The sequence below is a fragment of the Orbicella faveolata genome, unplaced genomic scaffold (genome assembly GCF_042242905.1).
Source record: "Orbicella faveolata isolate gen_17 unplaced genomic scaffold, um_ofav_v1 contig_13, whole genome shotgun sequence".
NCBI classification, from domain to species: Eukaryota; Metazoa; Cnidaria; class Anthozoa; order Scleractinia; family Merulinidae; genus Orbicella; species Orbicella faveolata.
Window position 1 is genome coordinate 10,612,144 of NW_028301540.1, and position 13,419 is coordinate 10,625,562.

Genomic DNA, 13,419 nt, shown 5'->3' on the forward strand with positions numbered 1-13,419 from the left:
CACAAAACATTGCTCATGAAACGTAGTGAAACGATTCTTCGCTTAACAGGACCAACTCTATTCTGTCGTTTAAGGCAATGAGGAGCTAAGGCAATAATTTTTTGTCAACAACTCCAGTAATGGTGTTTCCCATTAGTCTTTGTCTCATTTTATAGCCTTAAAAAACATACAAACGAACGTCAAGCAATACAAATAAAGCAATACGTAGCATAAGCCCATATTGACTAGCATAAGCCTCAATTTACTTGACCTCCAAAGAATGCGCGATGTTGTTTCACATGTCATTTTGTGATAACCTAGGAAATGGCACACGAACACGGAACAATGTTTTGGCATTAATTCACAAAATAGTGCCCGTGAAACGAAGTGAAACGATTATCCGTTGCCTACACCAAACCACATTTCAACAGGACCAGCTCTATTCTGCCCATAATACCGATCGCAAGAGATGTCTTTCGAAATTTCCTACTTTTTGTAGCAATCCTTTAAACCTTCAATGATATGCCTTATCTCTTTTGCGAATATGAGCATATTCACCAGTGCGACGTTGGTTTTGTGGCCGGCTTCGACGCCTATCCTAATAATCCTAACATGAGCGTATACTGTGACGTCTTTCAGGTACCTAACTATAGATCAGAATAATAAGCGCATAAAGACCAAACTCTAACCATCAACCAAAGCACCAACGCGAGCATAAGCAGTTCGAAGGTGAAAGTAAAAATAATGCATTTTGAGCAGTACAAGCAAAGAACCAAGCGCAGACGTCGACATTTTTACTTTTACCAAAACTTCGTGCAAGTAATACCGCAAGTCAGTGCAAGTTTGACTCGCGTTCAGCTCGCGATAGCTTGCACAATTTGGGCACGCTTAAAGTTTTCGTGCAGCAAAGCAATACAAACATCATGACAAAGGAAACGTAACATTGACTTGCATTGACTTGCGTTCTCGCTTAAACAGAACATTGCAATTGTGCCCTCTTGTGACGGAAGTGATTAATCTTTCATTTTCTTAAATACGTTTGGTTTAGCACAGAATTGATAATCAAAATGACATTGACAAATTCATTTATATATTTGTTTATTCTATCAGACTCGCTAAATTGATATTAATAAGTAATTATTTCTCTCACTTTCAGCGCCTTGCTGATTGTTTGAGCTCCTCCGCCCAGTGCACAAGGAGAGTTTATCGATTCTTTTCGATTCATAATACTTCAAAGAATGATAATGCACAAGACCCTGGAATTGTGTCTCCACCACAACTTGGAGGCTTTGAAAAACATCGTTCAAGGTTAAGCACAATTTAATCGACCTTTTCGCGACTCACTTAAACCATACATTTTATTTTCGATGAAATGTGTTTCGTAAAAATAACTAACTACTAACTAATAAAATAACTAATGTTACTCAATGAAACAAAGAGAATCTTACACGACGGCAAGAAGATATGAATATTATTTTTGACTGGAAGAAACAATGTTCTATGAACGAACGCAGCGATTGAGTAAATAGGGACTATTCCATGGAAAGTGCGCACGAACGATTCACGCGTTGCGATGCATAAAAAAAAAAAACGAACGAGTGAGTTTTTTTATGCAAGTTTTTTTTTTTTTTTTTAGTTTGTTATTTGTTTACACACTAACTTGCCGACGGAGAGACTACATTTAAAAGAGAAACAAAGATAACTAATATTTTTAAAATTCAATTTATAAATGACATCGCGAAATTGCAGTTGCTTGCAATTATGAAGTATGAAAACTTGCAATTGGACAACTTCGGTTTCAAAAATAACCAACGCGAAACTCTTATTTTAAAAAAAATCAAAATACGGTATTTCTTACAAAATAGTTTGTATAAAAAAAAAGCACTCCTTTAATCTTCATCAGAACCGCTGGACAAGACGCAGAGTCTTTTCTAGGGCCTGTTTTCTGGTGGGTTATTTTTGGCGATTGATTCACAGTGTTAATTGTAACTGAGAACTCTCCACCTTGGATCACTGTTCCACTAAAGAACGCCAAGGACTGGTGGTCTGTGATGCTGCTGCTTTGCTGAGGCTGAGCCAGGGCTCTTAATTCCAAAGGTAAATCACTGTTCGCTGCTGCATTGGGCAGGCTGGCAGCTTTTTCACTGGATATGTTCACCAGCATGTTTGACATGGATTGCTATTGATTTGTGGAAAGCGAACTGTGGTTCTCGATGTTGTTAAGATTCTTGTGTCCGGAGAGTTGTGCTATGTACGTTAGTGGAACTCCTGGGTCACTGAGAGTTTGCACCATTGTTTTCCGAGCACTGTGATTTCTCAATTTAGGATTTTCTAGACCAGCCTTCCCTGCCATTTCCTTCATCAGCGCGCCAAGTTTGTTAACTCCGACCTTGCTGCCTTTGAACCACGATTTGCTCTAAGTGCGTGGTCTACTGCTGCCAAATAAAACGGGCTTTCTGCTCCTTTTATGCTGTCAGGTCTTTTCTGCGCGAATAGCTTGTACACTGCGACTGGGTCTTTCTCACTACCGTCTGTGGAAAACATTTTCGATGCAAAACACCTCACATCAGAGACATTGGTGCCGGTTTGTGTTTAAGTTTGCCGTTCGTTGTAGTCTAAAACGTCGACACCGTCCGCTGTTTTATTCAGAGTTACACCAACCCAGCACATATTGTGATCTTCCTGAATCCTTCGAAGACCGAAATGGAGGCTATTGTTTAGCCAAAAAGAGTTGAGAAGCGCTTCTGGACTTCACATTTCAAGAAGACCTATGTTGTACAGGACCTTCATTTCCTCTTCTGTCAAAGAAAGAGACGCCTTTTGCTTGTTGCCTCTCCCTTGTTTCTTGAGCTGTTTTTGCTTGCACTACAGCGTTATGCCAGTTTTCCCAAACACTAAATCCTTGATGATACTAGCTTGATAGTTTTTCCGTTTGAGATATCTTTCAACGCTGTCAATCATCCCTCTCAGTGATGTGGGCTCGCATTAATTTACACCTTTGATTCTGACAGTGAGCACGAACTCGCTCAGCAATTCATTGAGTTGAGCGGGAGGTATTTCTTCAACGTTCCTGAGCTCTACCTTCCTTTGAAGAAAGGTTTTTATCAGGCTTACGTCTCTGTCGGTCTTTGCTCTCGTGTTTTCGTTTTCTTGCTCATGTATGAAGTCATCTATTTTTCCTTCAAAGAGAGCAAATCTTGGCACTTCTTCTTCCATTTTGCTTTGCAGAAAGCCGCGTGCTTGTTGCCCTCCACTGTGGAATACTATAGTTCGTGTCTCTGATCGGACGAACGATGTATTCTCACAGTCATTCGCTTTTCTGATTGGCTGGTTGTGTATTTCGTACGAATTTTACGCGGGCTTTTTGTCATGTATAAATATCAGTATGTATGAAATAAAATATTGTTTTAAACACGAGATTAATTGCAGGTTTATTAGTATGCAATGTCTTTATGAATACAACATCTAGTAAGAGGAAATTTGAAAAACTTCAAACAGAGTTCACAGTTCTTGAGTTCGATAGAAACGAAAGAAAAAGATACAGTGTTTGAATATAATATCAATAGACCTTTTTAGCTTGGACGGTTTGTTTACCCACTACAGACCACGTGATATTTTCTAACGAATTATTCCTTTATCCATCGAAAATTATTCATCCGTACACACGCGACAATTTAAAAATCTAAAAGCAAGTATTGTCAAGAGTATCATCAGATGCTCTGAAATGAGGCAAGAAACCGCCGAGGCTAAAAATGTCAGTTCAATCCAAATAAATAACGTTCAGATATTGATTCTCCATTGAATAATGCATATATGATTTCTATTTTATCAGCGGACCAGAAATATCGCCTACACATAGAACACTTATCAGGTGTAGGTACGTATATAAGAACATTCAGAAGTAGCTGTTTTTGACGCGTGGACAAGTAACACCCAAGCAAATTTACTGCCACAAGATTTCCAACTACAGTATATGGCGCATGGAGCTTACTTTATCCGTCTTTGGTCAAACAAGCAAAGAAATTCGTTATGGAGTATTTACTAAAACGATTAATTCGTTTTCTGTTGGATATCAGGTGAGATTAACCACACCTCGTTGTTTGTTTTATTGCGATAACCTCATAGCCAATGCAATCGCTTGTTTTCACGCTACATAGTGTTTGCAGATCGATAATAATCACGTTTTATTCGCGCGCTATCGCAGTTCTTCTTTTTCTCCATTTTATGGGCGTTTCATTTTAGTAAGGTGCTGTTAAGTGGCACCTTTAGTTAGGAAGTTTCCCTAAAAAGCTTCCAAACTAACTATTTATTTTATTTAATTAGTACTTTTTTATTTTCAGGCAAGGACGACTTTGCACCCTGTGCAGCCAAAAACCATGTCAAATGTGCACCTCAAACGGAACAAGATATGGAAAACGGAGTAAGAATGTGTTCCAGTGTTCAGAACTTCATAAAATGCTATGAAAACCCGGAAGAACCTTGCTCTGCCGAGATTTATATAGATTTTGTTAACATCTTGACAAAATTTGCTTCTCGAGTGCTTGAAATGTACAAAGACTCACCAGGCGTTATGCCCGATTGTTTAAAATTTTATTTGAACATGTAAATGGCCGTCATTATCCTCATTTACCTCTCCCTACATGTAAATGAGGAATTTTGTAGTGCATGTAAGTTGCAACCTGGGTTTAAAACAAGCATTTTGGGATAATATAAAAACTTGGCCAGAAAACATTATCATTAATGTAATTGTAACTGAACAAAATAAAAACTCAATAAATGTTGACATTTGCCTCTTCGAAACTTTCTTTTCATCACCTGCCAAGAGTTGATTGGTCAAAGGGTGCGGGAAATAAGGACTTTGAGGTAACTGGTTCAAAATAAGGTATAATGCTGCAATGATATTGAGGTTTAAATCTCCCATTTTCAATGGTATTCAACATTTCTGAGGAGTCTGTTAAGATAAGACAGTTAAAACCAACATTTTTGATTTGGAAAACGTGGAAATAAACAAACGAAATCATGAAGAAGACATAACTAACAGTCCATTTGTTTTAATGTAGAACTTTTATGATTATAATAATACTGGTGTAACACCACTTTTTAATATATTGTGCTGCTGTTAATACTTATGGCTACCTTGTGACACTGATTGACAAAACGTCACAAGCAGTGCCATGAATACTAATAATAATAATTCGTTGTATACGTATTCACAGTTACCAAAACGCTGAGAAAAAGCGAATTATAGAGCACAAGTGTGTTCCTATTTCTAATGTCTCTACAACTTTGCCTCTTTATAATGTAAGCTATTAATCACCTCTATTTACACTTTTCTTTTTGTTTCTCTTGCCCTCGCAGTTGTCCTTTTTTAATGGTACTTTTTCCAGTTTTCTGAATGGCATTGGAGTTTTTGAAAGTGAAGAATGATCATCGCAGTAAATTTTCCAATTTAAGCAATTGGAAAGAAGAAGCCTGAAAAAAATTAGGGCTTCAACGGGATCCGAACCCGTGACCTCCGCGAATACCGGTGCGATGCTCTACAGTATTTAAGCAATAGGAAATAAGAAGCTTGAAAAAAATCAGGGCTTCAACGGTATTCGAACCCGCGACCTTCGCGAATACCGGTGCGATGCTCTAGAGTACCGGTATTCGCGGAGTTCACGGGTTCGAATCGCGTTGAAGCCCTAATTTTTTTCAGGCTTCTTCTTTCCTATTGCTTAAATTGGGAAATCTACTGCGATGATCATTCTTCGTTTTCATCTACAACCGCAGTTCAAATATGAATTATTTCATGTATTCTTAACATCATTGAAGTTTTTGTTAGCAGATAATTATTCTAATCAACAATGATTTAGATAAACATATACAGGCAAAAACTAACGATAGATAAATCCGACGTTTCGGCGACATCTTGGCGCCATTGTCAAGGGAAACTAATTAAATATGCGATTTCAAGAGTAACTAAGAGTTCAGAGTTTCTAATTTGCATAAGTTAGACAAAGACTTTAGCGCGAACTGAGTCTGATTGTACATTTAAACACGGTCGTAATTGTTTAATGAGTAACATCTCATTAATGAGACAATCAAACTTGCAATTGTTTTAGCGTGTTGAAAAAATGCCACAACAAGTTTGATTGTCTCATTAATGAGATGTTACTCATTAAACAATTACGACCGTGTTTAAATGTACAATCAGACTCAGTTCGCGCTAAAGTCTTTGTCTAACTTATGCAAATTAGAAACTCTGAACTCTTAGTTACTCTTGAAATCGCATATTTAATTAGTTTCCCTTGACAATGGCGCCAAGATGTCGCCGAAACGTCGGATTTATCTATCGTTAGTTTTTGCCTCAGATAATTATTGTTTTGGAATATTTTTGTCTTTTTTACTATTTTTCTCTTTTCTTTAAGTCATAAAAAAGTAAAATCCAAGATGACTTCATCTGGCCCGCACAACCCACACATAGCCATTTTAATTTATAGAGCAAGCTGTTAAAGGAATTATGCTTTTGAGGTCTATTGCCTGCCATTTTCGATATGCAAATAAAGTAGTCAGTAGTATAAAACTATTTGACATTTCGATCAGGTGTAACCAGGCTTCGGTAGTAAGGCAAGGTCTGGGTTGATTTGTGATCATAGAAATTTGGTACTAGATACATGATACCGCCAGAGAATAACCGCATTTGTAGCAAAAGTAGCAAGTTTTGTATAAAAACAGAAACAACTGAAGCCTCGCTTCTGCTTAAAGGCTGGATCACTAGAAGGACATAAAATTATACGATGGATATTGCCCAGTTAAACTTTATGTCTGTGTTTAAAACCATAGGTTATAAATTTTGAAGTCCTGTCTTTTGCGTTCTTTACGCCATTCGTTACTAGCGAATGGCATTCGCTACTAGCTACTAACTGTTTTCTTTAAGCTGAGAAGTAACTTTTCGTTATGATAAAAATTTGCCATGCCCTTTGCAAAACTCTACAAATGCTAATTAAAACCGAAGATCTGAAAAATGTTTTGCCTCACACCTGTATATTTACTGTTACTTCTCTCTGACATATATTATTTCTTTTTTTTTATATAATACATTACTCCTCAGAAAGAATTCTTATAGGCTGTAAGATCTTAGCGGCGGTCGAAATGGCCACCGATACAATTGACAATTGTTCCTGAATCTTTGAGGTGTCATTAGTGTTCAATGCATTTGAGACGCCGCTAAATTTGCCTGCAGTGAGAACATGTTGAAACACAGCAGGGTTGGGATTCGACACTCTGGAATCTATAAAAGCCTTTCCCACTTGAGTCAATTGGTTGTTTAGCGCCTGCAATGTTACCGACTCTGCCTTTTCTTTGTTGCTTGTTTTAAGAACTACGGACACAAAAGAATCACACGCTCTGGCAAACTCACGAAGGGATCTGTTGACAGCCGACAACCCATCAAGTACACGTTTGTCGTTGGGAAACGAAGTAGAAAGAGAGAAAAGACTAGACTGCGCCTGATGTAAAGAATGGTTCAGCCGCGGTAAGTCCAGGGGGATGATACGGGAGTCGGCTAAATCCAAAAGCATGCCTCCCATAAGTAAAGTCATGGCACGGTGAATTTCAAACTTTGGATCAGCAAATTGCTCCACCCAGTAAAAGGTGTCTTCTTGCGTATGGTAAGATGGATAAAGTTGCCAACCACCCTTGTCCTCGTCATAACCAAAGAAATAACTGAAATCTGCAGATGGTATACCTGCCATGAAATAAAAAGGGATATAATCACTCAAGAACTGGTAAGGCCATAGCTTCGGTTCACCCGAGGTTGAGGGCTTCGGTCCGCGCTTCAACATGACATCATACATAGTTTCGTACTTCCCTTCCTCAGTAGGAACCTTGACCATTTTTGTCCACTTGTAGATAACACTACTGAGCAACGGGCCTGTCTGGGCCAGAAGAGTGTAATTTCCCTGAACAGGAACATCGGTGTTCAAGTACGCGACACCTCGTTGCTTGAAGATCAAAGAGTTTTCCTCCATCCATTCGACAGAGCCAATCAAGCCAAATTCCTCTCCTCCAAAGTTGCACAGTTTTATGGTCCTCCGAGGCCTCCAGCCCTGATTCAAGAGCCGTCCCAAGACTCGGCCTGTTTCTGTCAGAACCGACATCCCAGTCAATGCGTCAGCGGCACCGTAAACCCATGAGTCCCGATGATTTCCTAGAAAAACGTAGCGGTTGGGTTCCAGCCGCCCAGTAATGGTGCCAATCACATTATAAATTGTCCTTTGAACTAGCTGATTGTTGATACTTAACTTGATTGTTCGGTTCTCTTTCTGAAAGCCTTGATTGAATCGCAACGTGAGGTTGAGTTGTTTAAGCCATTCCGCAGGTATCTCATCCCCTGCAAAAATAAAATAATCGATACGATTTCATGAGAAACTGAATTGCAAACAACACTCTAATCAAGGTAACGGCCCAATAGCTTGGAAACTTCCCCTTTCCCTCGTATCAACACTGAGGAGTTTTCGCACTAAAAGAGATTTTGAAAAGGACCTCGAGATGGCGCGAAGATGATTATTTGCATTCTTTCCAATAATCAACTAAAGTAAAATCCATGCGGCACTAGTTTGATTCCAAGTCTGAGGGAAAGCGGCCCATTTCCACAGAATGTAGCGCGTACAATATTTTGCTGTTTGTCGGACTTGCAAGAAACAGATAGCCTCTCAAGCTGTACAGGGGATTATGTTTGAGAGAAAAAAAAATACTTGCCTCCAGCTTGCTCTAAGAGAAAACGCGCAGTGCCATAAGAGATGGGTTGTAGAAGTATTGGTAGAATATCTTTCCAATCCTTCAATGCCTTCTGATAGATTCCCTCTTGAGAAGGGAAGCTCTTTGTCAACGGGTCTCCAAACTCGCTATAAATCCCTGCAAGTGGCACTGCTTCAGAAGAGAGCCATGCCGCGTGAGGGTAAGTTGAACTCCGACCAAGGCCATCCGGAGCGAATCTTTGTGGATCTGGGTACATAAGTAGCCCTTTAGCACCCTTGCTGGCAGCCAATTGAGCCTAAGAGAAGATTTTTAAAAAAATATTTGATTGTTCTCCAATCAAGCCAGCTAAGAATTGAATCAGCATAGATGTGCATTTCTAGGAAGCTACTGCCTTCCAAAATGACTGAATTACCCTCCCTCTTTATAGGACCACCTTACAGTACGCGTACGGACTCCAGGCCTAGACGTCTTTCCAGCCTATAAATGAGACCTAGCGATTTGAGTCTCAGATTACATCAAGGGATAATTGATCTATAAAGAACCAAAAACAACTATTTATCCTTTCTGTCCCTAGGCTAGCTCAAAACGTTCATCTTTCTTAAGGATTCCCGTATATACTTCGAGATTTTAGAAAATTGAACGGACAAGAAATGACGAGGATATATAATTTTCTCTTTTCAAAACGCTGTGTCCTCTATGGAGTGTCCACATAAAAAAAAAGAAAGAAGACTTAAAAATCTGTTCCCATGAATCCAAGGATTCACATAACAGTCAATGTAACTAAAACTGTACCTACCGTGTTATAGAAACCGAAATAATTCCTTGAAAGTAAGATGGTTCCATTAAGAGATATGTTACGTTTTTCCAACTCTTCTAAGTCTTTTTGAGTTCCTTGGTTGACGTAGACAAGTTTACCTTCGGCAGTCCCATTGCGAGAATAAGCTGTATAGGGCGTGAACAGTGACGTGTTCTTAATTCCAGGACCAGGTGTTATCTAAGTGGATCAAGAGTATAATGTCACTTTCCTTCATTGATTACTTATTCTTGCTACAAAAATCTAGAGTCACATCAAAACAATATCACTTGGTAGATGGCATGCTCTCTTTCTTTACAATGCACTTACATATAATTAAAAAGAGCTTTCATGTTTAGTAGTCAAGGTTGTTTGCCATGTAGGCGGAGAAACCGGTTTGTGCAAATGGTAAGGAAACATTCTTGGTGGTAAGTTCCGCCTGGATTGGCCATTTATCATTTAGTTAACAAACCAAGTTTACCGAGATTACTTAAGATGAGTTCATTGTCCACCCGATTTCTGTTCTGCAATTCAAAAGGGTCAACAATTAGTTCGGGGGGATACGGGATTGGGAATTTTGGGGGGATCTGAGAACCCTATTGTGGACAGTTCTACAAGATAACTTCCTTAGCAACTCCCTTGGTTTTTGGAACAAACTTGGATTCAATTCTGCCCTATTCTTCTCCATTTAAAATGTTCCTGGAAGCTCCATACTAACACAAAAAAGACACAACTCTTTAATACCTGCGCCTAGGATTATTTAGGCCATTTAATAACAATTTACGAATCTCCTGCCAACTTATTTGATTTATATGGCAGAAGTGATACTCAGTCACACAGCGTCATTGAAGAGTATCAAAAACGTGCCGAAGCATTCATGGGCGGGAAGAGCTTGTAAGTGTTTCAGATATTGCAGGGAGAAATGTATTAAATGTTCAAGACGTTGAAAAACAGCCTCACCGTTATCTGTTGCGTGACGTTTGTAACTATTGTCCCATTTTCTGCCACGATTGATATGATGTTTGGGTCATCTTCTATTGGAAACGAGAGTAACACTTTGTAACTTGGTAGTTCCACATCGTCAATCCCGTATTTACGCAATTTTTCTGCCAGTACCTGAGCTAGTTCGTGTTGCCTCTCGGTTCCAGCTAAATGAGGCTTCTGAGAATATAATCTGAGGGACAACAACAGTCGAGGTCAGACTTAATATAATACAATATACTGTGTTTAAGAAATGACCCGAAGGCGACTTTCGCAGTTATTAGGTAACGCAAGATATTATCTCGCTACAATCTTGAACAGTTTAAATGAAAAATTAAGAACACCCCTCCCTCAATTCCAAGGATGGAAAAAATGGCGCGTTTTGGGTTTAGTGCCAGTTCGTCATTGATTCGGTGGGAAGGGTGGTTTTATTTCATTATTTTTATTCTGACCAAGATTGTAGGTACGCAAGTACAAAAAAGCGCTGATCCCTTTTAAAGAGTCGCCGCTACTTTCAGCCTTTAGGGGACTAGCTACTTTCAGGAAGCTAAAACGTCAACCACAGTGTCTTCAGAAATAACATTCCACACTTAGTTTCCGTTTCTTTGAAATAAATAAAGAAGTAATGATTTGCCGAAAATGGTAGTCAGGTACTACACATACTGGAAGCAAAATACACTGTCGCCCAAGCCCCAGCCGCAAAATGGAACTTTACCACAAGCAAACCCGAGTGGAACTAACCGCAAGCTAGCCGGGTGGAAATAACTGCAGCCAAACCTGAATGGAACTACTGGGATGGAAATAACGGCAAGCAAATGTGAATGGAACTAGCCGCAAGCAAACCTGGGTGGTCACGGCAAGCTAACCGGGGTGGAACTAACCGCGAGCAAACATGACTGGAACTAACCGCAGGTAAACCATTGTTACCTTATATAAAATCGTGAAATGTCTAATATGGTTCAGGTCCTTCTTATGTATGGTTTTCCCACTTTATAACATGTGGTCCAGCATGGCTGATTTTCTACCTTGTGACAGGGTCGTGCAAAGGGGCTATATTGAGTTGAATTCTGTCAGAGCATTTACGAAACGGAAGGCATCCCTCTTAAGCCCATAAATATACACCCATTACTTCTCGTTAATAAATTTCGTTACTAAACTTCGTATACTAACAGCTGTGAGAGTTTTCGCAAATGTGAATTTTGCTCATCATCTCAGTGTGGCCGGTACATGTATGGTTGATAGTGCCTTTGATGATACGTGTAAGACCAGGTCCTTCTTCAGGGTGATAAAATGTCAATTCCTTTGTGTAGTCAGTTAACCACATAAAACCCATGAAATAACTGTGAAATCAATTTGAAATTTTTGTTCGAGTTAAGCCGAATCCCTGAAGAGCATGTTAGGTCAGTCATGCAATCTTTCATGCACGAAATATTTCCTTATTGACCTCCCGGAAAAGGATGGGTTCTTCAACTTCCTTCAATATTCTGTGAAACCATGGTAATCGCAGTGTTTGAGTCTACGAAATACGAAACTAGAAAAAAAAATTCATTTCGCTGACAACCGTTTCACAGCCATGACAATGGCTTTTAAATTCTTTCCCTATTACGGCGGATAATTCGTATTTTATTTCTTTCGAAAAAAAGAGGCACTAGCTTATTTTCTCCCGCTCTCCCAAGCTACATGTAATAATTATTCTAAAATTTAGAAAACAAAATAAACAAGCCAAAGTTGGAACCAATCAAGCCAGAATATCTTTTCTGTTTAACATGTCTCATTCCAGTGTAGGAATACGAAAGCGACAATGGTACACTTCATTTCACTGATAATCGTTTCAAATTTCGAAATTTTCACAGCTTCATAGGTCTCATAGTAGTTGTGCCATTCTTCTAAAATACTCTAATTAAGCGCTTTATAAACATTTACCTATTTTCCTCTTTAGACCGACGAAAAAATCTCTCTTTTTCCCCAGGCTACGTTTTGTAATGATTCTTTAATTAAGAAAACAAAACCAAAAAGCAATTCAAAAGGGGGAAACCAATCAAGGCAGAATTCCTTCCTGTTAATGTCTGCCCAGCTCAGACAAATGAAACCGACAAACGGAGCCGCCAACGTATAGGGAACAATTCTTCGTTAATAATATTGGTTTTTTAAATGTAATTACTATAAATACCATCAAAAATTACGAAAGTGTCAACTCACCTCACGTTTTCTCTCAACTCCGATGTGCTGACGTCCTCTTCAAACTGGTTAAAGGCTTTGGTGACGTTGAATTGGTAACGACTGCGTTGATCATCGCAGCTGGTTTTCGACGAGCCGTCTTCGTTGTTGGTCTTGTTTGCTTTCAAGAAATAGCCAAGAAGAAAACCTCCAGAGGCTGAAATCAAACCCACGAATACAACGATCAAAATAATTTGTCGCTTTTTGAGATAAGATCCTTTAAATGAAATATCGGAAGAAACCGAAGACGCAAGACGCAGTTTTGAACTAGTCAACTCCATTCGGGATAGAGCCCGTTCAATAAATCTTGGTATCGCACAGGAGCTCCACAAGCAATCGAGACTTGCCCTGCAGTAAATACCACCAGTCGAGAAATGAAATCAGATCAGTTGCATGCAAGCGGTGGGTGTCAAAAGAAACAAATAACAAATTCTGTCATTTTTAAAAAAAAAACCAACAAAAACAAATGACTTCATTTGGAATGTATGGTGCCACTTCATATGTTTTAATTAAAAATATTTCTCCTGGGGGCACTCATTGTAGCTGTAACTATTTATTGGCCCATTTTAAAACACGCGTATCGAATTAGTCCGGCATGTAAATATATAAGCTACTTAATGGAAAACGACGGTCACGGTCTGTTCATGAAAAGAGAATCAATGTTGTAATCATATAAGGAAGACTCAGCAGATGCCATGGAAAAGTGC

The 13,419-nt window shown here is 39.0% G+C and overlaps 1 protein-coding gene and 1 pseudogene across 1 annotated transcript; one reads left to right on the forward strand and one right to left on the reverse strand.

Moving 5' to 3' along the window:
• Nucleotides 1-361: 361 nt before the first annotated feature.
• On the forward strand, nt 362-4,760 carry LOC149114944 (uncharacterized; annotated as a pseudogene).
• Nucleotides 4,761-6,352: 1,592 nt separating this feature from the next.
• Nucleotides 6,353-13,175, reverse strand: LOC110055203 (putative N-acetylated-alpha-linked acidic dipeptidase). Its single transcript, XM_020761572.2, has 5 exons — nt 12,695-13,175; nt 10,475-10,688; nt 9,518-9,715; nt 8,722-9,016; nt 6,353-8,353 (listed from the first exon to the last, which is right to left on the reverse strand). The coding sequence occupies exons 1-5, from the start codon at nt 12,991-12,993 to the stop codon at nt 7,062-7,064; spliced, it is 2,298 nt and encodes a 765-aa protein (XP_020617231.2). The 5' UTR covers nt 12,994-13,175; the 3' UTR covers nt 6,353-7,061.
• Nucleotides 13,176-13,419: the final 244 nt, after the last annotated feature.

Excerpts from the sequence above, each read along its gene's own strand:
- LOC110055203 (XM_020761572.2), bottom strand. The coding sequence starts at position 12,993 with ATGGAGTTGACTAGTTCAAAACTGCGTCTTGCGTCTTCGGTTTCTTCC. Across the intron at positions 10,689-12,694 it reads GAGTTGAGAGAAAACGTGAG|ATTATATTCTCAGAAGCCTC; the intron begins GTGAGTTGACAC and ends GTTGTCCCTCAG. Across the intron at positions 9,017-9,517 it reads ATTTCGGTTTCTATAACACG|GCTCAATTGGCTGCCAGCAA; the intron begins GTAGGTACAGTT and ends ATCTTCTCTTAG.